This window comes from Lynx rufus, unplaced genomic scaffold, assembly GCF_022079265.1.
Source record: "Lynx rufus isolate CCGP_SWC_20201006 ecotype Redwood Valley unplaced genomic scaffold, mLynRuf1.p SCAF_7, whole genome shotgun sequence".
Lineage (NCBI taxonomy): Eukaryota > Metazoa > Chordata > Mammalia > Carnivora > Felidae > Lynx > Lynx rufus.
In genome coordinates, this window is record NW_025814889.1 from 129,904,395 (window position 1) to 129,929,442 (window position 25,048).

At 49.9% G+C, this 25,048-nt stretch overlaps 1 protein-coding gene across 1 annotated transcript; it reads left to right on the top strand.

Annotated features, from left to right (window-relative positions):
- The first annotated feature begins 622 nt into the window (after positions 1-622).
- On the top strand, positions 623-25,048 carry APOL5 (apolipoprotein L5). Its single transcript, XM_047066409.1, is given in 6 exon segments — positions 623-677; positions 3,821-3,922; positions 18,212-18,579; positions 18,581-18,750; positions 18,752-19,061; positions 24,833-25,048. Coding segments are annotated over 6 exon segments (1,221 nt in total).

A 25,048-nucleotide genomic window follows, 5' to 3' on the forward strand; every position in this document is an offset into this window, starting at 1 on the left:
AGAAAAGGAGGGGAGAGGAGGAGGGGGGAGAGAGAGAGAGAGAGAGAGAGAGAGAGAAGGAGGAGGGGGAGGGGGAGGGAGAAGGAGGGAGAAGAAGAGGGAGAGGAAACAGATTGCAAATACCCTTCAGAGGGTATTTGCAAAAAACATTTGGCCAGCCGGCCCTTGAGCCACACACTCGGCTTCTCAGCCTCCCTAGAAACCACAGTGAAGACAGATGCTCTACTCGGGATGGGAACTGGAAGCGGGTTTGGAGCTGGCCACAGCAACTGCTGTGTCCTGATCTAGCTTCTGAAAAGAGGGAACTTTTGCTTGTATGAGGGACAAGAGCAGCGTATGAAAGAAAAACACGTAACATGTTGTCCGTGCATTTGTTTATTGAAGGGTGTGCACGCGTTGACATCGGGCACCCGGAGGATGTGACTGCAGTGGACGGTTGTTATTCTTTTTGCCTCTTAGACAGTTTGGGGGAGTTCCCTGCGTGGTCACTCTTGGCAAGGAGAGCCTGGCGTCCGCTGCGGAAATCAGACACTCGTTCCAGCCTCTCTTGGTGCAGTCTCCCAAACAGAGGTCCCCGCACCAGACTTCGAATTCTAAGATCCACCCAGGATGCGTTCCGGCGATGACAGCCGCCAGTGGGCAGGGTCCCAGCGAGGCTGCCCCCACTGATGCCATCGGTGCTACAGCCTGAGGGGCTCCTCGCCAGCCCAGTCGGCAGGTGATCCTGGGACTGTCGTCTCAGATACAGGGCACCCAGACCGGTTTCCTCCCGCTAGTCCTCAGACAGCTCACGCTCTTCAATACATTACTTCCCCGATTCAGCTGGTTGGGGTTTGAGGCGCCCGAGTAGCTCAGTCGTTTGAATGTCTGCTTCTTGATTTCTGCTCGGGTCATGATCCCAAGGTTGTGGGGTCGAGCCCCACACCGAGCTCTGCACTGACCATGGAGCTGCTTGAGATTATCTCTCTCTCTCTCTCTCTCTTCCACTGTCCCTCTCCCCCCCACACACTCTCCTTCTCTCTTAAAAAAAAAATAAGGGGCACCCAGGTGGCTCAGTCAGTTAATCATTCGACTTTGGCTCAGGTCATGATCTCACAATCCGTGGGTTTGAGCCCTGCGTCAGGCTCTGTGCTGACAGCTCAGAGCCTGGAGCCTGCTTCGGATTCTGTGTCTCCCTCTCTCTCTGCCCCTCCCCCCCTCATGCTCTGTCTCTGTCTCTCAAAAATAAACATTAGAAAAATAAAATAAAGTAAAATAAAATTAACTGATTGGGGTTCATTTAAGTTGTTAGCAGCTGGGGGTGGGGGTGGCTCCTGGGTGGCTTAGTCAGCTGAGCGGCCGACTTCGGCTCAGGTCATGCTCTCGTGGTTCGGGAGTTTGAGCCCTGCGTCGGGCTCTGTGCCGACAGCTCAGAGCCTGGAACCTGCTTCAGATTCTGTGTCTCCCTCTCTCTCTCTGCCCCTTCCCTGCTCACGCTCTGTTTCTCCCTGTCTTTCAAAAATAAATAAACATAAAAAAAAATTTTTTTTAAGTTGTAAGCAGCTGGGAATCAAACGTGCTGCAAATACTTTCTTCAGCCCCTCATTTGCCATTTAACTTGGCTAGTTTTAAAATCTGACATAGTCAACTAATTTTCCTTTCAGGTACCTGGAGTTCATGCCGTGCTAAGAGAGGCCTTTATCAATCCAATATTATGAAAAATATTCTTCTGGTGTTTTACACTTTTATGCTTTATGTTAAAGTCTGATTTTGCTGTTGGTTTCCGATAACCTTTGGTTTGATAGTTTTTTCTTGCATTTCCAGCTTAATATGAGTTTTTACTTGGGGTTTATTACATGACTTTATTTATTTTTAAATGCTTATTTATTTTTGAGACAGAGAACGTGAGTGGGGAGGGGCAGAGAGAGAGGGGGACAGAGGATCCAAAGCGGGCTCCGGGCTGACAGCAGAGAGCCGGATGCGGGGTTCGAACTCACGAACCACAAGCTCCTGATCTGAGCCGACACTGATGCTCAACCGACTGAGTCACCCAGGCGCTCCTGGAGTTTATGACACGACTTTAAATATTTGCTCTGTAGCGGCTCCTGGCCAGGGGACCCCACCTGGATGGGGAGGGGGGCAGGGGAGCTCTGGGAGGAAGGGGAGGGGCTGCTGCACCTCTGAGCCACCCCAGCGGCACAGGGGGCTCTGAGTCAGAGAACTCCGAGGGCAGCAGCTGCTGGGGTCTCATAACGCCAAGGTCCCGTGTCGTCACAGCTACCCGGTGAGGCTTTCGCGGGGCCTAGACAGCAGGCAGGCCCCAGCTGGTGAAAAATCTGCTTGTCCAGGCTATTTTAAAAATCACTGGCTGTGTAAAAATTCGAATTTGGTGCCAGTGGGCTTTGGAGTCAACAGGTCTCGGCCTGCGGTGGGGAAACGACAAGCCGGGGCCAATGCCCAGAGGCCACCCCCGGCCCAGTCATGTAACAGGAGATTAGACACAGCCCAGGCCTGAAGTTTGTAATAAAAGGAGCGAAGGCTACTCCTTACTTGGCCAGGCACCGTGCGGTAGACAGAGGCCCCCTGTGTCTGAGGAGGAAGAAAGTCCGGGAAAACTGGCCAGTCCCAGCGTCGTACCGACGAACTGTCAGAGATGATTAAGGATGACAGGCCGCGCGGAGTTTTGCGTCCTGTGAACGAGTGGGGGCCGAAGGCTCCACGCAGTGCACATTCCTTCTGTGGAAGCCCAGGGGGGAGAGGCAGGGCCGGGAAGAAAGGCCTTAAAAGGCAATAATAATTAAAAAAAACAGACGGGGTGCCGGGGTGGCTCAGTCGGTGGAGCGTCCAACTTTCGATTTCGGCTCCGGTCATGTTCTCAGGGTGGTGGGATCAAGCCCCGAGTCAGGCTCCGCCCTCAGCACGCAGCCCGCTTACGACTCTCTCTGCCTCTCCCCAACCCCCCAAAATAAAGAAATTTAAAAAATAAATAAATAAAAATCCAGAACCAAAGCAGTGCCAGTAATACGTGAAATTATCTCACGCTTTCCTGTGTTAAGTCATTTTTCTCCTCAACGAATCGCCGAAGTGTCCTTCTCCCGTTTTTAAGATGAGCACACGGGTACAGGGAGGTTGGTTTACTTACCCAAGGCCACACAGCAAGTAAACGGTAAAGCCTGACTTTGAGCTCAAGGCAATTTACGCCAGGGCCTGTATGCAATCCACAAAATCGGGGCTGGGGGCAAAGAGGTTGTGGGAAGGGAAGAAAAGGAAATGACGTCAGGGAATTAGCAGGTGGTTTTGCTGGTCTCATCTGCCAGGCTCCAAGGAGAAAAAGGTATGCTGATGGGGGGGGGGGATGTATTCTGTGGTGTTGTAAGAGCAGGATCTGGACACCCAGCGTGGGAGGGCGGAGCAGAGGGGGGACCCTGGGTGCGGGGCAGGGAGAACAGCCCGTTTCCACTCCTCTGCACACTCTCTACCCCTCCCCTCGCTTCTCCTCCCGCCCTACTCGCTCTGCCCCATCCCCCCAAATAAGTAACCTTTTCTTGGATAAGAGCTGACTCCCCGAAGCAGGAAGGCAAGAGGGGAAACTCGGGCCGGAGCCAGCCCGACCTAAGTCTCCAGGACCAGCGGACCCACAACTGCCCTGTTGCTGAACAGCAAGCTCCAGGGACGCACCTGCAGCCTGGGTTGGGGGTGGGGGAGGCGCCCGGTGGAGACCCCTCCTCCCCTCCCCCACTGAGCAGAGGCCTTTGCTGGACGCTTGCACATCTCCCTGGGGCCCCTCCCGGGCTCTCCCTCTCCTGGATTCCTTCAAGTCTGCCTGGTTGTCCTGCCTTAGGACTGATGAGGCGGCCGTGCGTGTCACTACTGCTGGCTCCTAGGGTCCTGCAGTTCCCCCAAAGACGCAAGGCCTGTGAGCACCATCAGCCCCCTGGCACAGGTGGGCAGGGCTCTGCACGAAGGGTGGGTCTTCACGGGGCACAGGGAACGTGTTGACCCCCGCAGCCTGGGGGACAGGTGTCTATCATTTGGTCTTTAATATGCAGGCACCTAGTCACCAGTGAGTTCCAGCTGCTTTTCACGTATTTACTGGCCACTGAGCACCCTCTTTTGTGAGCTACCTAGGCAAGCTGCTCACCTGTCTCTCTGTTACGTGTCTTTTTCTTATTCATTGGCCGGAGTTTGTTATCTTTTCTGGATACGGGCCTTTCATTGATCCGGCGACCTTGCGGTAATGAAAACAGAGGCTGGAACCAGTCAGGGCCAGGTCAAGCGGGCCAGGAAGCCACAGGGAAAAGCGTTAACTTGAACTCGAGACCCATGGGGACCCAGAGAAGGATTCCTTGCCTCCAGGCTACTCCAAGTTTGGTCTGCCTCTGGCAGGGCTCCCTGGGAGTTTGGTTAGCAATGCAGAATTTGGGGCACCTGGGTGGCTCAGTTGGTTGAGCACCTGACTCTTAATTTTGGCTCAGGTCACGATCCCAGGGTCGTGGGATCGAGCCCCGTGTTGGGCTCTGCATTGCATGTGGAGCCTGCTTAAGATTCTCTCCCTCCCTCTCTCTCTCTCTCTCTCTCTCTCTCTCTCTCTCCCTCTCCCTCTGCCCGTCTCCCCTGCTTGTGTGCTCTCTCTCTCTCTAAAATAAAAAATAAAAAACAAGAGAAATGCAGAATTTTACACCCTGTCCAAGACGAGTGAAACTGAGCCAGCCATCGGACCGGATTCCTGGGGACTTGTGTCCACACTGAAGTCTGAGAAGGGCTGGTCTACAGGGGAACCTCAGGATCACACTCCTGCTTCAGAACGTTCCCCACAACTGGGGCGCCTGGGTGGCTCAATCAATTGGGCGTCTGACTTCAGCTCAGGTCATGATCTCACACTCCATGAGTTCGAGCCCCGCGTCGGGCTCTGTGCTGACAGCTCAGAGCCTGAAGCCTGCTTCGGATTCTGTCTCCCTCTCTCTCTGCCCCTCCCCTGCTTGTGCACTCACGCTAGCTTGCTCGCTCTCTCTCTCTCTACAATAAATAAACATTAAAGGGGCACCTGGGTGGCTTGGTCGGTTAAGCGTCCGACTTCGGCTCAGGTCATGATCTCACGGTCCGTGAGTTCAAGCCCCGCGTCGGGCTCTGTGCTGACAGCTCAGAGCCTGGAGCCTGTTTCGGATTCTGTGTCTCCCTCTCTCTCTGCTCCTCCCCTGTTCATGCTCTGTCTCTCTCTGTCTCAAAAATAAATAAACGTTAAAAAAAAAATTAAAAAAAAAACATTAAAAAAAAAGAAACAGAAAAGAAAGAAAGATCACCACGACTGTAAAGGACGACTGGATGCAGACCCAGCCACGGCCATGGTTCTGTTCCAAGGTAAATACACTCATTCCCTTGAGCTGTTCGTACAACAGGTCTTTTTTTCTGAGAAGGCCAAAACAGGTGCCTCCCCAAACCTGGTGATAAGTGGCTGTATATTTACTGAGCTCTTTGTCAGCTGCCTGGGCAGCTGACACGGAGGACAGCGGGACAGCGGTCAGCTGCGCCCTGGACCCTCGGAAACCCGGTTCAAAGCCACCTCACCTCACCTCATCTCACCTCACCTCACCTCACCTCACCTCACCTCACCTCACCTCACCTCATCTCATCTCATCTCATCTCATCTCATCTCATCTCATCTCATCTCATCATCTCATCTCATCTCATCTCATCATCTGCTAAAGTTCCAAAGTTAGAGAGACCTTTCATTCAGTTATGGGACCCCGCGTAGAGGCCCAAGGTGGCACGACTGTGGAGTTGGGGAGCCCGCCCTCGTTGGCTGTGCGCCCAAGAAGAGGAGCCGGAGTAAGTACCTCGCTTGCCGGCACTGCGCTCCCCGCGGCTGTGACACGTGGGGAACGGGAAACGTAAGCTCACTCACCTGACAAAGGGCGTTGGAAGCCACAGGGGGCGAAAATGCGTGTGAAGTCCTTTGTGAACCACCCTGCCTGTCAAACTATCAGTTTGCACACTGATTATCACCCCGGGGGCCGCAATGAAAGGGATTTGTCTTCTCTTCCTGACGTGTATCTGAAGCGTCTGCGTTTCTTGCGATGAACCTGTAAAAAGTATGTGTATGTCGGTTTTGGGTAAGAGGCTAAAGGATAGAATTTATCCAGTTTCTGGATATATTCTATAAAGTAAATATAAGATATTAGGAATCAAAATGCTTTTCTTCTGTGTTCCTAAGAGCTGATAGCATGCCAAAAAATCTGTATCTATATTGATGTCAATGTCTATGTCTATCTCCATATCCAAATCCATATCCATATCCATATCTGTATCTATAGCTAAATCCATATCCAAATCCAAATCTAAATCTAAATCCAAATCTATATCTGTATCTATGTCTGTCGATATCTATGTCTATATCCATATCCATATCCAAATCCATATCTATATATCTATATCTATCTCTATCTCTATATATCTATATCTATATATCTCTATATCTCTATCTCTATATCTCTATCTCTATCTCTATATATCTATATCTATATATCTATATCTATATATCTATATCTATATCTACATCTATATATATCTATATATCTCTATCTCTATCTCTAAATATCTATATCTATATATCTATATCTATATATCTCTATCTCTATCTCTAAATATCTATATCTATATCTATATATCTATATATCTATATCTATATCTATATCATCTTTGTCATCTATATCTATATCCAAATCTAAATCTAAATCTATATCTATATCTATATCTGTATCTATATATCTATATATCTATATATCTATATATCTATATATCTATATCTATATATCTATATCTCTATCTCTATCTCTACCTCTATATATCTATATCTATATCTATATCATCTATGTCATCTATATCTATATCCAAATCTAAATCTAAATCTATATCTATATCTGTATCTATATCCAAATCTATATCTATATCGGCGTCAATGTCTATGTCTATATCCATATCCAAATCCAAATCTATATCTATATCTATATCCATTACCAAATCTATCTCTATCTCTATCTCTACCTCTGTCTCTATCATCTATCTATATCCCAGGACACAAACATTACAAAATTGTCACACACATGCACACTCCCAGTCATCACAAGCAGCTTGCAAAGGCGCAGCTCCGTAGCTCTTGTGCTGAGGGTTGTTATGGAAAATCTGAAGCCCACGTGCTTGGTGGCCCGGGGGTCCCCTTGTTCCATGTGGATTCTGGTAACTTTGCTAGACTGTGGCCCGGTACCACCTTTCGGTGGCCACTTTTCCTGGGACGTGGTGTGCTTCTTTGTGTCCAGAAGGATTTCTTGAGTTTTAACTTTGTTTTATTTTATATTTTTAAAGATTTTATTTTTAAGTAATCTCCACGCCCCCCATGGGGTGCGAACTCACGACCCCGAGATGAAGAGTTGCACACTCCACTGACTGAGCCAGCCAGGCGCCCCTTGAATTTTAACTTTAAATACTCATTCTGTTCACACTTTTCAGTATTCTTCTTTGGAAGTTCCACCTCGCCTGCATTGGATTTTGCCTTTATTCCGTGTATTTTTTGCCAGACCTTTGTCTTCATTTCATTTTGCTCATTGACCTCATTTTTGTCTTCGTTGTCGATTACTATTTCTTTTTTAACAGTGTCTTTTTCCCCTTGTGTAAATTCTGCTATCTCACTTATTTCTGCAATGGCTTTATTTTCCTTCTCTCTTCTTTGTTAAGCTTGACCAGTTTCCTCTTAATTGCCTCCTGTTTTGCCGTGTCTTCCCTGAGCCCTGAGATCACGTGTTTTGCTCTTATATCATAAAGGAAATCGCTTCACTCGCTTTAAGAAAATGAATCGCAAAAGAATTGTTGATCATTTTCATCAGCTTTTTGGCAACACCTTTCTGGTGAGTGTTCTTTATCTGTCATTTCTTTCTGATTTTCTTTTTCCAGTTTCCATTTGGACCTTGGATCTATATATATGTTTTATTGTGGTAAAATATAGGCAGCATAAAACGAACCATTTTAATCATTTTTTAGGTGTACCCTTCAGCAGTATTAAGTACATGCACATTCTTTTGCACCCATCTCCAAAACTTTTTCATCTTCCCACACTGAAACTCTGTGTCCATTAAGCACTAATTCCCCATTCCTGCTCCCCCCTCCCTGCCCCACCCCTCAGCTCCTGCCGACCACTTTTCTACCCTCCATCTTTGTGAACTTGACTCCTCCAGCACCCGCATATAAATGGAATCCTACAACATTTGTCTTTTGTGTCTGACTCATTCCGCCAAGCGTAAAGTCTTCAAGGTTCATCTGTGGTGTGGCATGGGGCAGGATTTCACTCCTTCTTAAGGCTGAATCATATTCCATGGTATATTTTGTATATCTATTCCATATCCCACATGTTATGTTTCTCTACTTACCCATTTGTGTTGTTTCTACCTTTTGGCTATTATGACTAATGCTGCCGTAAACACGAGTTTACACATATCTGCTGGAGACCCTGCTTTCAGGGTCTTTTTGCATATCTACCAGGCAGTGGATTGCTGGAAATATAGTAATTCTACTTTTAATTTTTGGGGGTAACTGACATACCCGTTGGCTGCACCATTTTACATTCAATACCCTAGCAATGCACAAGTTTCTCCACGCTCTTGCCAACCCTTGTTATTTTCTCTCTGTCTCTCTTTCTCTCTCTCTCTCTTTACAATCTGTATCTTAGCAGGTATGAGATGGTCTCTCATTGTGGTTTGGGTTGGCATCTCCCTGATGATGAGTGATGTGGAGCATCTTTTCGTGGGTTTACTGGCCATTTTTATGTCGTCTTTGGAGAAATGTCTACTCAGGTCCTTAACCCACTCTTCAGTTGGGTTGATTGTTATTGGTGGGTTAATATTTTTTTTGTGGAGACCTTGTTTGGGTTGCTTGCTTTCATGGACCAGCTATTTATGGGAGATTGAAATAAGGAAGAAGTCAGGACTGTGTTCTATGGCAACAGAACTTTTCTTTCTGATCTGGGGCGTTCTGCACGAGTTTCTGTTTCTGTTTCCCCCAAGCAGGGGAATCGGGCAGTTTTAAAACTGTTCACAACGCTGACCCTCTTCTCCTCTCGTCTCAAGGACAAACTGCCTCCTCCAGATTCAGCTCGTCTCACCGGCTTTCCTCATTTAGTGCATTGATTCTTGGAGCCAGTCCCGATTTGGTGCCAACCCGCACACTTTATTCTCACCATTTTAAAAAGGGATTTTACTTTTGCACTTCGGGAATGCCCTTCACCTTGAAGAGGGGCATTTTTCTTTGTAATTACTGGCATCGTCTCTCCTTTTCCTGCCAAAGCCCTGCTCATTCTTCTTGCGTTTGGCAAAGTGGGAGAAAACGTTACCTGTTTCTCACGGTTTCCAATAGATGATGCCTCCGTCCTTTCCTTGTTGCTTTTGAGTAATTGCCAAGAGAGAAGTTGACAACTTGCTCCAGTCGTCCGGCATCATTTATCCAGAAGTTCCAGCAGCATCACAGGATAACGGAGACATTATCTCTGTTCTGGGGCCTTCCCTCTGCTTCTATCTCTCAGGCAACTTCCTCCTCGAGTCGTTAGGGGAGCCCTTTCATTCCCCAATTTCCTCTATAATATTGGCACTTGCCAGGGTTCTATTCTTGGCTCTTTCCTGGCTTCTAGTCTCACCGCCTTCCATAGATTCCATATGTTTACCAATTCCTAGGTCTGACACACTGGGTCTCAGCTCTGGGTGAAGCCACCCTCCCCCCCCCCAACCTAACTGTGGGGTCTGTTTTCTTCTTGAGGAGGTGAAACTACGTCTCTTCTGGCTCAAGACCCGTTGTCACCTGTAGAGAGAGAGGCGCGAAGGGGGCCTCGAAGCTCTATGACTACACCATCACCTGGAATCTACCCAGGTAACACCCCCCTTTTCTCAGTAGATTCCTCTGACTACAGCGCCCTCTCTCAACCTATAATGGAAGATGCGGGAGATTGGCAAGTGACTCGGGGCCCCAAGTGTGTGTGATCCCAGTTCCTAAAGCGAAGGTGAGGGTCTAAGGTCTCATTCCTACCCTATTTCCCCCACAATCTGGCTCACACGCGTCTCACAATTTGACCAACAGAATCCAGGGCCCCTTAGCCACAGGGCTGATATTTTATAAACCCCAAATCAGAATATGTATCCAGATCACGATAGAACACCTGCTTGAGCCCCACCGACCCCGGCGACTCTCAGCCGGATTTGAATACTGTTCTGCATACAAGAGATATCCTGGAATGAAAAGGACCCAAAAGGTCAGCACAACAGGTTAGGAACGCTTGTCACATGTGGAGTGTTTTAAAAGACGACAATATTGATACTTAACGACGTTAACGTGCCCGACTCGTTCTCGCCTCGGCATGTGCCCGGCGGTACTGCCTGTGCTAAATGCCTTTACCAAAGCGAGCTGGCGAGTTTGTCGTGACCAGGGGGGGTGAGGAATAAAGATGCCTCGTTATGCCTCATTGTTTTTAGTTCACTGGTTTTCGTTGTGAAAGCAGCATGTGATTTCTGCAGCACGTTTCGGTAAGACAGATGAGGGGAAGGTACAGGTGTGGGTCGTCCGTCCCCTAAGCGTCTCTCCCCCGGGCTGGGTGTAGCTCTACCCAGAAATCCCCCCGTGGTCCTAGATCACTGCATATACAATCTTTCTAAAAATCGAAATGATGTTCTTCAATTTTTTTTTAACTTAATGCATTCTGGGTCTTCCTTCCAGGTCGGTTCGTGTAGATTGGTTTCATTCTTCTTTGTGTCCGTGAGTCTTTCTTTTATATTGGTGTGTTTTCATGGGAACAGTCCCCCTCCAGGGATATTGCAAATTGTTTCCATTTCTCTTGACCACCTCAAGGCACTAGTGAAGGTTTTTATCACACACCCTTCTCTGTACGTGCTGTTGTGTTTGCGTGGGGTGAATTTCTAGAGGGGGGATGTGAGCGTCAGCATATGCACGTTCTGTGTTTTGAGCTGCTCCAAATCGTCCTTCCAAAAGTTCTATCACTTTATGCTCCAACAAAGTGCCTGAGAATACACATTCTCTCCCCTCTCTCTTTCTCAGCAACACGGGATGCTTTTATTCTTTTTACTTTTGCCAAAGTGGTCAATGAGATGGTATCTTGCTGTGGTCTAGATATTCATTTTGGGGGCTGCTAATGATGTTAAGCATCTTTACATGTGTCCATTGGCCATTGTACCTCTTCCTCTGTGAAAGTCTTTGCAAAGAACACGAGAAATGCCTGTTTATAGAAAATGAGAACAAGTGGAGTTTGAAATAGCTAGGATTTTGTTATTACCCTCTAAGTCTTCAAAAAAGAAGAGGTGTGGGCGAGGGCTGGGGCCAGGTTTCAGGCACAGGAAAGAGAAGCATTTATCAATCACATTAAAAACCTTTAAAAATGAAAAGCTTCTAGGGGCGCCTGGGTGGCTCAGTCAACTAAGCATCTGGCTTTTGATTTCAGCTCAGGTCAAGACCTCACAGTTCATGAGATAGAAACCCACGTCTGGCTCTGCGCAGACAGCACGGCGTCTGCTTGGGATTCTTTCTCTTCTCCCTCTCCCCCATTTGCGTGTGTGTGCACTCTCTTTCTGTCAAAAATAAATACGCTTAAAAAAAATCAAAAGCATCCTGGTGAAGATGTGGCAAACAAGACAATCTGCAGATTCTTTTAAGCTTCCTGAAAACAAGCAATTCTCACGTCATACAAATTGCCCCAGAAACAAAAGTCACAGCATGCAAGTGAGCATATTCTATGATGTGAATATAACACTGATAATAAGCCTTGATTACCTGGAAGGGAAACCATAGCTCAATATTTATGACTCTGAGATGAACATATTGAATACAGTAGGGAATGTAAATCTGTAATAGGCTGATACAAAACCCTGCAATGACCAAGTTGGGTTCTTCACGGAACAGAAGGACAATTCGATATATGGAAATTTACGCACACAATACACCTTATTCATGGGATAGATAAAAAAGGAAAATTATGATCATCTCATTAGAGTCTGAAAATTCAGCACCTAATCCTAAGAAAAATATTGAAATATAGGAATAAAACACACACCTTATCACGATGAACAGTGGTTTTTGTAAGCCAGCTGCCAACAGTGAAATACTAGGACCCATAAAATTAAGTAATTTAAGATTTCAAACTAACCCAATAAGGCATAGGTCCAAAATAAGGAATATGAGTCTTAAAAAAAAAATAAGAAAGAAACCCAGCATTATGTATTCACGAAGCATTCATTCGACAACTATTATAATTAGTAAAACTTCAGTGAAGCCCAGAGGAGTATTAAAGACGAATAATATCTCTGTTGAGCAACAAAGCAGGTTAGAAAACACAACATTAGGGGCGCCTGGGTGGCTCTGTCGGTTGCACGTCTGACTCGATCTCAGCTCAGGTCTTGATCTCAGGGTCGTGAGTTCAGGCCCCGCGGTGGGCTCTCTGCACTGGGCATCAAGACTACTTAAACACACACACACACACACACACACACACACACACACGTTAAAAGATACTATTCACAATAGCATGAAAACCATTTGAAGTAACCGGGAAACAATGCTAGCCTGTCGCGTCAAGAAGTAACAAATCTCGCTTCAAAGCGCTCACACCGTGCCACGGGGGTGCCACCCCGTGCCACCCCGTGCCATGGGATAGGAACGTAGCAGATCCTCGGATTTAAGCAGGGATATGTCCTGAGCCCTCCTCAGGGGCCTGTATCTGCACATACTACGACAGCAGATAACTGCCTTCATGAAGTGTAACGAGAATCACGAGGAGCTCCCGGCCCCTGCGTGTGCGCCCTCACACCCGGAACCGCGGGAAGCCAGGAAGCAGACGGGGACACGGGAGCCCATCACCGGCCCCGGCCGCCGGCCAGAGCCGCCGCTGCAAACAGGACGGGCTTGGTGCCATTACACACAGGCGGACTCATAGGGGTGACGAGACCACGGCAACCCCGATGGGCCACGAGGTGCGGCCCCCTCTTGCCACGCAGCGCGGAGGAGCGCTATGGAAAAGGCTTGTCGCGTAATATTACGGTTTAAAGCCAGCACACACGGCGGCGATACGTTATCCAAAGCCCGTGGAAAAGGACATGCCCTTGAAGCCAACCGGAAGTGGGTGAGCCGAGTCGATGGTTATGTTGCAGCCGTGGGGGTGATTTGTGTCCAAGTACACGGAGACCGCATTTCAAGCGGTTTTTGAGCAAGAGAAAAAGCCGCGACGGAAGCGTCTTTAAACGGGGGCCAGTGTGCCGCGCTGCCCGTGCAGGGGGGACGCTCATTGTCCCTCTACCCTTCTGCGTTCTTAGCCTGAGGCCCTGTCATAAAAGACTGACGAGAGAAAAATGAACGTGCGTGGCCTCACGTACACGTGGGGAGTGGCTGAGGGGGAAAATGATTCCCCAAGGTGGCTGAGAATTCAGTCTTAAATGCCAATTTTTTAAAATTTTTATTTATTTATTTTTAATTTTTTTAATGTTTACTTATTTTTGAGAGAGAGAGAGAGAGACAGAGCACAAGCGGCAGAGGGGCAGAGAGAGAGGGAGACACGGAATCCGAAGCAGCCTCCAGGCTCTGAGCTGTCAGCACAGAGCCCGACGTGGGGCTCGAACCCACGAACGGCGAGATCATGACCTGAGCTGAAGTCGGATGCTTAAGCGACAGAGCCACCCAGACGCCCCTATTTATTTATTTTCGAGAGAGAGAGAGAAAGAGCGTGAGCAGGGAAGGGGCAGAGAGACAGGGAGACACAGAATCCCAAGCAGTCTCCATGCTGTCAGCACAGAGCCTGAAACGGGGCTTGAACTCACAAAACCGTGAGATCATGACCTGAGCTGAAACCAAGAGTCAGACACTTAACCTACTGAGCCACCCAGACCCCCCTTAAATACCAATTTAATAGGAAAAAGGGGGGGTAGGCCTCTTAGGGGGGAATAAATGCTTTCCAAGAAAGACGAATGGGCCCTTAGAAGAACAGGCAGGAGGTATGATAGCTTGTGACAAAGTGGGTCTGGGTGTGGTGTCGACCTCCAGTCCCCTGTGACAAGAGGCTGTGGACACCCCCGGGGGGCATCTAAGACATCAGAGCACCTCTCGCGGGATATGTCTTTAGGCAGATGAGGGGAGTTCAGAGAACGCCTCTTCCCGCCTTTGTATTCCAAGTGCCTTCAGCGCCAATCAATCAGTATCCCAAAGCGGCATCTTTTGGAGTGACACCTGTCACCCTCACCTGCCTGGCTGAAACAACCAGCCAGCCAATGGACTCATCTCTGCGGAGGCTTCGGCAGAGACTGGACAATCCTGCCGGGACTGTAGATGGTAGAGGGTTGGACAGAATGGCCTCTCCCTTGCCTTCAAATTTACAGTGACATAAATAACATGACCTTGACCATCTTGTGCCTGTCGTTGGCTTATTGGATGATTATCAGAAGGCTTGGTGACTTCATCTGTCAAGATCACGATTTCCTAAGTCTTTGGCCAATCTGCTTTGCCACCAGGAACCTGAGAAATCGCCTGTTTTACTACCTTCTAGCCAGCAGTAGGTATTATCAGAGTTTAATTGTTTGGTCAAAATCCTTAGGCCAAAAAGCTATGAAATTTTTGAGATGTTAAGATTTTTTAAAGTTTATTTATTTTTTTTTAATTTTTTTTTTCAACGTTTATTTATTTTTGGGACAGAGAGAGACAGAGCATGAATGGGGGAGGGGCAGAGAGAGAGGGAGACACAGAATCGGAAACAGGCTCCAGGCTCTGAGCCATCAGCCCAGAGCCCGACGCGGGGCTCGAACTCACGGACCGCGAGATCGTGACCTGGCTGAAGTCGGACGCTCAACCGACTGCGCCACCCAGGCGCCCCTAAAGTTTATTTATTTTGAGAGACAAGGAGAGTGGGGAGAGAGAGAGAGGGAGAGAGAATCAGTGGGGGAGGGGCAGAGAGAGAAGGAGAGACAGAGAGCCCCAAGCAAGCTCCACCCTCCACGCTGAGCCTGACGCAGGGCTCGATCCCACAAATCCCACAAACTATGAAATCATGACCTGAGCTGAAATCAAGAGTCGGATGCTTAACCGACTGAGCCATCCAGGCGCCCCATAGACGTTAAGATTTTTGATGTCTTCCAACTTTGTTTTTCTTATCGCCCCAATTATAACTAGATAGTGCCTTTTGCGGGCACATCAGTAAATATCTCCGGGACAAGATGAGCAGAGAAGACACGCAATGCATGCTCTTTCACCCAGAGGCCTGGGAAGGCTGGGGGAGAGGAGTGGTTTGGACAGGTAATCCTAGAACAGGGATGTGTCGGGGGTGGGGGCGGGGGGCGGGCAGGGAATCCCCAGAATGTGCATTCTGGGAGGGCAGGGGTTTGGGCTGCCGTACTCAGCGCCATAATCCCAGCCTCTAGAACAGCGTCGGGCACAGACCTGACACTCAGGACATTTGCACGAGGGCAGGAAATCTGATTGTTAATATCCAAATTCCGTCGCTAGGCTCTCATCAGCCTCACAGTAGGAAACGCACAAATGGGTTCCAGCTAAGTGGGCTGAAGTGTTCATCACGCGTTACCTCCCTTTGCAACCGGAAATGTGCAGAAACGGGGGGCTGGGGGGACGGATTTACACATCCTCACAGAACTTGGCCCAGCCTCCCTCCACCTGTCCGTCCCTCTTCTGCTCTTCCGACCCCACCTCACGGCGCCGGTTCATCCTGAAGCGGCTCAGAACAGAGTCCTTCCCATGGGCTGCTGGCTGAGAACCCCCGCTCGGACCAAAGTTAATCAGGTCACTTGCACGGTGCCCGGACAGAGAGATGGTTTTCTCTTAGGAGAATAGTAGTCTCGACCGGCAGGTGGGGCCGGCCAGAAGCTTCTGGAAAACTGGAGTCCCGGGTTCTTACCCTAATTCCATCACAAACTGGGTTGTCATGTAGGGAAGGTCACCTCGCCCTTGGGCCAGCGTTCTCCTCTGTGACCGAGGGAGCAAACGAGGCAGGTGGCCGCTTTCCTTCCGTGTCAGGCCTGCAGAGGACATCACAGGCCGATGTAGCCTACACGTGTGTCGAAATAGTGTGAACGTGGTCTGGACGTCCTTCCAGTAACGGCAGGGGCGTGGACGCCTTTGCCCTCTATGGATGGATGATCTGGGGAGCCTTCCACCAACACCCTATAGATCTGAGACAGGCTAGAGGGGGGCTGGACTCCTAGGCGTACAGAGACGTCCCAAAGAAAACTCCGAGCAAGCCTTTTTTTTTTTTAATTTATTTTTATTTTGTTTTTTTGTGATCTGTCCTCAAGATTCGCTTCTTTGTGTTTTTAAGTGTATTTATTTATTTTGAAAGTGAGAACCGGTGGGGGAGGGGCAGCGAGAGGGGGAGACAGACGATCCAAAGCAAGCACGGTGCTGGCAGCACAGAGCCCGATGCGGGGCCCGATCTCACCAACCGTGAGATCATGACCCGAGCCAAAGTCAGACGCTTAACCGACTGAGTCACCCAGGCACCTGTGAGCAAGCCTTTTTCTCGAGAGTGATGTCGTGACGGGGAAGGATGTCCAAAGCCCCCCCCCCCCCCCCCCCCCCCCGCTTCCCTGGGCAAGGGTCACTTGGCTGGTCTACCTGAGGCTTTGCCCAAGGAGCAAAGAGATTGTCAAGGGGCTCTTTATGGAGGCCTTGGGGCCGCTTGGCCTCAGTATAGTTTTTCCACGAGCCCTGCCTTCTTTCCCAAACACCTCCTCTCCAGTATGGCTTACGGTATTCCTTAAACCCGTGCCCAATCTGTTGTAGACAGACAGGAACAAACCTAGGGGGCATCCGAGTCAGATTCTGTTACGTGCCACAGGAAGCCGATTCCAGCATCCTGCGGGTCCCCTTGGGAAGCTCCCGATCCTATCAGATAATTTCACTTAGAACGGTGATTTTCTCAAAGACCCTGCCAAACTCTGGTGTTCCAGGAGCTGGACCAAAGGGATTCCACGGGAAAATGGAACGACGGCAGTCTCGTCTCCAAAGCGTAGGGAACATTTGAGTTCATGGAGAGAATTTTCTCAGCGGGACATTTTTCTTTCTTCTCCACCACTTTTTCTTAGGATTACATGCTTCTCCTCCTTGCCTGTTCGCGAGCGAACAGAGCAGAAGCTTCTGTGTCTGGGTGCGACCACGTTCCCCAAGTAACACAACGCTGGCAAGACGGATAGTACACCATTGGCCCTCCTCTATGGAAGATATTACATTATAATCAGGGTCTCACTGAAGGTTCTCTCTCCTTTTTCTTTGGAAGTATAGGCCATTCGATTAATTTCCTGAAATAATTCGATTACCCACACACGATACAAAACTCAAAAGGAACAGAAGGGCAAAGGTTAAAAGTAAATCTCCCTCAAACCTTTTCCCAGCTGCCCGGCTCTTTTGCCCAGAAGCAACCACAATTTCCTGGTAGATCCCCTTTTAACATCAAAAAAGAAAATCAAGCCACCTCCTCTATATATAGGCTGTTAGGACTCTTTTTTTTTTTTTTTAATTTTTTTTTCAACATTTATTTATTTTTGGGACAGAGAGAGACAGAGCATGAACGGGGGAGGGGCAGAGAGAGAGGGAGACACAGAATCGGAAACAGGCTCCAGGCTCTGAGCCATCAGCCCAGAGCCCGACACGGGGCTCGAACTCACGGACCGCGAGATCGTGACCTGGCTGAAGTCGGACGCTTAACCGACCGCGCCACTCAGGCGCCCCAGGACTCTTATTTTCCTGGATAGAATTGTTTGCAATCTGTTATTAGTGTTTAAGTTTTATATGTATGCACATATACATATACATATACATACATATACATATGAATATGTATATATATTCATTAAGAAAAGATTACAGAAGTCAGTCAATGCTTTCAGGGTACATTTTATTCATCACATCAGTCTCCATTATGGGCAGAAGAAAGCGAGCCGTCCACGGGTGAATGGACTGGGAAGCCGTTCTGGACGCACAGCACGATCGCTTGAACCGTGTCTCCTGCTATAAACACGCGGTCCCCGGGGTCCCCGGGGTCCCCGGTCACGTCGCTCCCCGCTTGTACCTTGATTCTCAGGGCCCTGCTCCCTGAATGTGTTAGAGAACTCCGATTACCAGAAGTTTGTAGCTTACTGCTGAGCATGCCCTAGAGTTGGAAAACGAACCAAGTGATACGAACTGTACATCCTGACGGAAGAGCTGACCCGGTATAAGGAAGCATCCGTGCCAGGAAACCTATCCGAGGAGGAAAAAGCGTTTCTCTCCTGTTTCCCCTTGCAGAAGTACAAGCTGGAAAAGAGCATCAGAGAGCTGCACGCCATTGCCGACCAAGTGGACGCGACCCATAAGACGCTCGCCAAGACCAGCCTGGTGGCCGGCGCCTCAGACGCCGTCTCTGGCGTCTTAAGCATCTTGGGTTTGGCCCTGGTACCTGTGACAGTAGGGCGGAGTCTGATGCTCTCAGCGGTGGGGCTGGGCCTGGGGACAGCCGCTGCTGTCGCCAACATGTCGACGAGTGTCTTAGAAAATGGAAGCAATATGGCAGCCAGAGAGAGAGCCAGCAGACTGATTGGTGCCTATGGAAACGACGACGGAGTACAAAGCTTTTGAAGAAATAAGGCTGTCTGAAATCAGTGTTGTGTGCGTTGATAGGTGTGTCAGACTCATCAAGAAGGTCAAGGGACTTCGTGCCTCCCAGATGGCCAAAGCCAACTCCGGCTTCATGGCTATAGGTCAACGCGGCCATAAGCCGTCTCCCCTTGTGGAGGGCCGGAGGGCTGCGGAGAGCAGCTGAAGGCTCAGTCCTGTCCGTGAGCAAAGGTGTCCGGGTGCCGGGTGCTGCTGGGGCTGGCTTGTCACTTTTGCAAGACGTGCAAAGCCTCCTGCAGAGCCGGAAGCACCTGGCGGAGGGGGCGAGGGCAGAGACAGCCGAGGCACTGAGGACACTCGCCAAGGAGCCGGAGCAGGAGCTGAGGCAGCTCACCCGGCACCACAAGCTGACCATCCAGGGGCGGGGCTGCCGGAGAAGCCCGTTCCTGAAGGAGGAGGTAGGAAGGGGGTGCGGAAGGCAGACGTGGTCCCCGTCTTCCTAGAGCCTCCCAGGAGGCGAATGCTGGGTCGGTAGACGCATACACAAATACATGATCAGAACTGTCCTTTCTTCAGAGAGAGGATTTTGCCTACGCCCCTCAGCTAAATTAGGCCCCTCCTCCTCTTTCCAGAACCCCACTGTTTTCTCTCAAGGCGCTGAGCACATGCTTTAGAAATCACATATTTCACGTAGGTATTCCCCGTCCGTCTTCCCGTACGATGCACCCTCTGGGAGGGCAGGGATGGGTCCCCAGCCTCCCGCAGCACCTGGCACGCCGTAAGGGTGCCACAAACCTGTGTTGGACGACCTGAGGTGGCATTCCAAATGAGTTGGGAAAGGATTTTTATTTGAAAAAAACGGTTGATAGCTCTAGCCTCTCTTGTTTGGGGACGTTCAAGATCCAGCTTTAAAAACAGAAGTGGGGCGCCTGGGTGGCGTAGTCGGTTGAGCGGCCGACTTCAGCCAGGTCATGATCTGCGGTCCGGGAGTTCGAGCCCTGCGTCGGGCTCTGGGCTGATGGCTCGGAGCCTGGAGCCTGCTTCCGGTTCTGTGTCTCCCTCTCTCTGCCCCTCCCCCGTTCATGCTCTGTCTCTCGCTGTCCCAAAAATAAATAAACGTTGAAAAAAAAAATAAAAAAAAAATAAAAAAAAATAAAAACAGAAGTGAAAACTACCACATAGAGGAGAATTTCAAAACTCCTCTTTAATTTTACAGAGAGTATGAAATAAGACTGGGCAGCAAAGCCACTGACTGAGACCCTGACAAGGGACACACAAGCCTTTGCCGAAGGTGTGAAGGCTCATGAATTCATTCAGTCATTCATTCATTCACAGTTTCTATTTAACTTTTTTTTTTTAATTTTTTTTTTCAACGTTTATTTATTTTTGGGACAGAGAGAGACAGAGCATGAACGGGGGAGGGGCAGAGAGGGAGGGAGACACAGAATCGGAAACAGGCTCCAGGCTCCGAGCCATCAGCCCAGAGCCTGACGCGGGGCTCGAACTCACGGACCGCGAGATCGTGACCTGGCTGAAGTCGGACGCTTAACCGACTGCGCCACCCAGGCGCCCCTCTATTTAACTTTTTTCAATTTAAATTTATTTTTTTTATTTTAGAGATAGGGTGTGAGCAGGGAAGGGGCAGAGAGAGAGAGAGAGAGAGAGAGAGAGAATCTCAAGTAGGCTCCACACTCAGCACAGAGCCCAATGCAGGGCTCGATCCCACAACCCTGCGATCATGACCTGAGCTGGAATCAAGAGTCAGACGCTCAAGTGGCTGAGCCACCCAGGTGGCCCCTTAGATTTTAATCAGCTGAGGTCGCGACGGGGTCCGAGGGCTGAAGGGAGTGTTCCCAAACTTGTCTGCATGTTGGAAGTGCCTGGGAAGCTGTGACAAATACTGATGAGCAGGTGAGTCCCGCTTGCTCTTAGGGACTGGGATTTAATTGATCTGGGGTATGACCTGGACTGGGGGGGGGGTGTTGCAGGATCCCCAAATAATTCTGTTCTACAGCCAAGTTTGGGAAACTTTGCTTTTAAGGAGTGAGGTGTTCTTACTGCATCAATATACTTTTACTCTTCGGGTACATATTCTAACTTCTTTTTTTTTAATTTTTTAAATGTTTTTTAATTTATTTTTAAAGGAGAGAGAAGGACAGAGCATGAGGGGGGAAGGAGCAGAGAGAGAGGGAGACACAGAATCCCAAGCGGGCTCCAGGCTCCGAGCTGTCAGCACAGAGCCTGACGCGGGGCTTGAACTCCCAAACCGCGAGATCATGACCTGAGCCGAAGTCAGACGCTCAACTGACTGAGCCCCTCTAACTTCTTTCTTTCTTTTTTTTTTTTAATGTTCATTTATTTTTGAGAGAGACAGCATGAGCGGGGGAGGGGCAGAAAGCGAGAGTAAGAAAAAGAATCCCAAGTAGGCTCCGCGCTGTCAGCAAAGAGCCGGAGGTAGGGCTTGAACTCACGAGTTGTGAGATCATGACCTAAGAGTTGGACGCTTAACCGACTGAGCCACTCAGGCGCCCCTTTCACACATATTTTAAGAGACTGTCGCCGTGGGGAATCTTCAGCGCTATTCCCTATCAGCAATAAGGGTCATTCGAATCTTCCCAGCCTGAGGAATCCTCGTGCAACCCAGACTCTCCTTGATTCTTGTCCCTCTCCCCTCTCAAAAAAGAAACGAGGAAATACGGTTTACTGTGCACTGGGAATTGTGCTAAATAGCCCATAGTTACTGCTTAGTACTTTGTCAACACTGTGCTGAGTACTCTATAAATACTGTCCTACTTCATCCTTGAACCGCCCCCCCCCCCCCCCCGCCGCCAGTATGTACATTTATCTCCAATTTACAGGTGAGGAATCTAATGCACAGAGACATTAAATTGTGCAAGGTCGACCAGTTAGCAGGCGGCCGCTCAGGGATGGAACTCCGAACCCTCTTGAGCCTCGACGCCTTGCTCTTAACCACTGCCCTACGCTGCCTTGGTTAAGTGTCCCAATTAAAAGGGGCGCCTGGGTGGCTCAGTCGGCTAAGCGTCCGCCTCTTGATTTCGGCTCAGGTCACGATCTCAAGGTTTGTGAATCTGAGCTCCGCATCAGACCCGGTGTTAATAGCGCAGAGCCCGCTTGGGATTCTCTCTCTCCCTCCCTCTCTGCCTCTCTCTCTCTCTCTGTCTCTCAAAATAAATAAACATTAAAAAGCGTCCCAGTTAGGAAAGGGGGCTCAGAGAGAGGAAGCGACATTTTCAAGGTCAGACCATTAAGGAACAGTCGGGCTGGAATTTGTACATGTCTGTGTTTGTAGGCTGGAGGCATTTTAACTTCGAGTGAGCCAATCCTGACATCACTTTACTTTTAAACATTACGTGGAGATTTCACATCGTTTACACTTGGGTGCGCACGCCCAGATTAGCATTTATATTCAGCCTGTGCTTGGTGGGAGAATTTTCACATGCACTGACCTACACTCTTCCGGAGATTTCTGGAGCCTTGGGGTTGGTCTAAGGCAAGAGTCAGCAAATGATCGCCAAGGGGTCAGATCTGGTTCACCACTTGTCTTTGTAAATTTTCATTGGAGCACAGCCACACCCCCTTTGGGGAGAGCCCCTGGTTTCTTTCCCGCAATAATGGCAGACTTGAGAAGCCGTGACAGAGGCCAGGCGGTCTGCGACACCTCAAATATCAAGGGGCGCCTGGGTGGCTCAGTCGGTTAAGCGTCCGACTTCGGCTCCGGTCGTGATCACACGGTTCGTGGGTTCGAGCCCCGCATCGGGCTCTGTGCCGACAGCTTGGAGCTCGGAGCCTGGAACCTGCTTCGGATTCTGTGTCTCCCGCTCTCTCTCTCTGCCCCTCCCCCACTCGTTCTCTGTCTCTCTCCCTCTCAAAGATAAATAAAAACATTAAAAAAAATTAAAAAAAAACCCCTCAAATATTGATTATCTGGTGCTTTACAGAAAGTTGCCGACTTCTGGTCTAAATGCTTCAAAAGAAGCAACTTAAGGGGCACCTGGGTGGTTCTGTGAGCGAGCATCTGACTCTTGGTTTCGGCCCCGGTCATGATGTCGCCATTTCATGGGTTCGAGTCCTGAGTCGGGCTCTGTGCTGGCAGCACAGAGCCTGCTTGACATTCTCTCTCTCCCTCTCTCTCTCTCTCTCTCTGCCCTTCCCCTAGTTGCGCTGTCTTTGTCTCTCTCAAAGTAAATAAACTTAAAAAAAAAAAAAAAAAAGCAACTTTTGAGTATCTAGAATTCTGGCTTTTGAAATGGGAAAAGGCCACCCTGAACCGGGAAGTCCATTTCAGAACCCAGATGGAACCCGAGGGTGATGGTGAAGCCGCCGGGATTCTGAGAGCACCGCTCACGCCTGCCCCCTCCGGCCGCAGCGCCACACAGCCCTCTAAAAAGCTCGAGGGACAGCCTGGAGGAGGCTTTACTGGGAGCCTGCGGGGAGGCCAGGGTACAGCCTCCCTTCCTGCCTCCTCCAGAGCTCGCACCCCGTCTGGTCATCCGGCCTCCTTCTCCTGTAGACGAGACACGGAACCGAGGATGGCGGGATAAAGGCGTCTAACAGAGCGCCTCGTGCCTACTGAGCCATCGGGGGGGGGGGGTGGCCTCCCTTTTTTGGGGGGTGGGGGGAGGAGGAGACAGGGATGGCCTTTCGCTCTTCCAGTTTGGGCTCCTCATTATTGATTCTAAGCCTGGAAAGATGCTCTGAAGCCAGAACCGTAAGGTGCCCTCAGTGCCTGGGTATGGAGGTTTCGAATTTGGTCCCGGCAGACAGAAGCTTTCCACGGAGATGGGAGCGGGAGGGCATCTGAGAGCCGGCGTGTTCCAGAAAGGATCTGGCTGCGGTGCACAGACCCATGGCCCTTGCATTCAGCTGGTCACTGACTGAGACCGACCCGCTGCCTCCTTCCCTGCGTTTGAAAAAAGATTAACAGGGGCGTCCGGGTGGCTCAGTTGGTTAAGCGTCCGACTCTTTTTATTTTTTAATTTTTTTAATGTTTATTTTTAAGAGAGAGAGCACGAGCAGGGGAGGGGCAGAGAGAGAGAGGGAGACCCAGAATCCGAAGCGGGCTCCAGGCTCCGAGCTGTCAGCACGGAGCCCGACGCGGGGCTCGAACTCACGAACCATGAGATCGGGACCTGAGCCGAAGTTGGACGCTCAACTGACTGAGCCCCCCAGGCGCCCCGGCGCCTGGCTCTGGATCTCGGTTCAAGTATGATCTCACGGGTTCGTGAGTTCAAGCCCCGCGTCGGGTTCCGCACGGACACCGCCAGAGCCTGCTTGGGATTCTCCCTCTCCCGCTCTCCCTGCCCCTCCCCCACTCACAACATCTCTGTCTCTCTGAAAAGAAACACATCAACTTAAAAAGATTAATAGGGGCGCCTGGGTGGCTCAGTTGGTTAAGCGTCCGACTTCGGCTCAGGTCATGATCTCGCGGTCCGTGGGTTCAAGCCCCGCATCGGGCTCTGTGCTGACAGCTCAGAGCCTGGAGCCTGTTTCAGATTCTGTGTCTCCCTCTTTCTCTGACCCTCCCCTGTTCATGCTCTCTCTCTCTCTGTCTCAAAAATAAATACATGGTAAAAAAAAAAATTAAAAAAAAAAAAAAAGATTAATAGACGTTCGTTTCTAGAGGAAAGAAAAAGAGCAAGAGACATTATTTTCTAGAGGAAAAAGAAAGGTTAACAGACGTGATTTTTTAGAGGAGTTTTCGGGCAAAACCGAGTGCAAGTACAGAGTCCCCGCAGGCCTGCTCTCCCCACCCACACAGGCGTGGTGCCTTTGTGACCATGGGGGACCCAGCACTTGTCGAGGCCTGATTTTCACCTGGGGAGACCGGTTGCGCTGGGGCATCGGGAGGGTCCCCACGGGCCCCCCGGTCTACCTGAACGTTCTATACGTGGAGACGCGGCGGGGCAGGCGGGCAGAGACTTGACCGAGAGCGCAGAGCTGGCTCCGGCCGAGAGAAACAGAAGCCTGGCAAAAAAAACAAACAAACAAAAAAAACCAATGACCTTGGTCGCCATCGCGATAGCTTTGGGCACCTTGGGTGCGCGGAGCTGAGGGCATAGTCCAGAAGCCCCTCTGGAGGCACAGGGACGGGAGCCTGAGGCTGGGAGCCACCTCTCGGACCCGCATCCTAGAGTCATCTCGTATTTCCCGGGAAACCTTTGGGGAGTCAGAGTTCGGTGCCTGTCACCTCCCGGGCTGTGTGTTCCAGACGGCGTCTTTCTGTGGCCCCTTCAGTACAGCTTATATTGTACTGAAGTATATGCGGGCAGGTGCCCAGCGAGGCGGCAGAAAACCGGACACGATTGATGGTTCTCCGCCCTCCGGAAGCTCGGTCTGCTGGGAGGCCGGACACGAGCACCGTTCCCAGCGGAAGATCCGGCTTCTCCGGGCCTGGTCTTCAAGTGGCACCCGTGTGCGTGGTTAG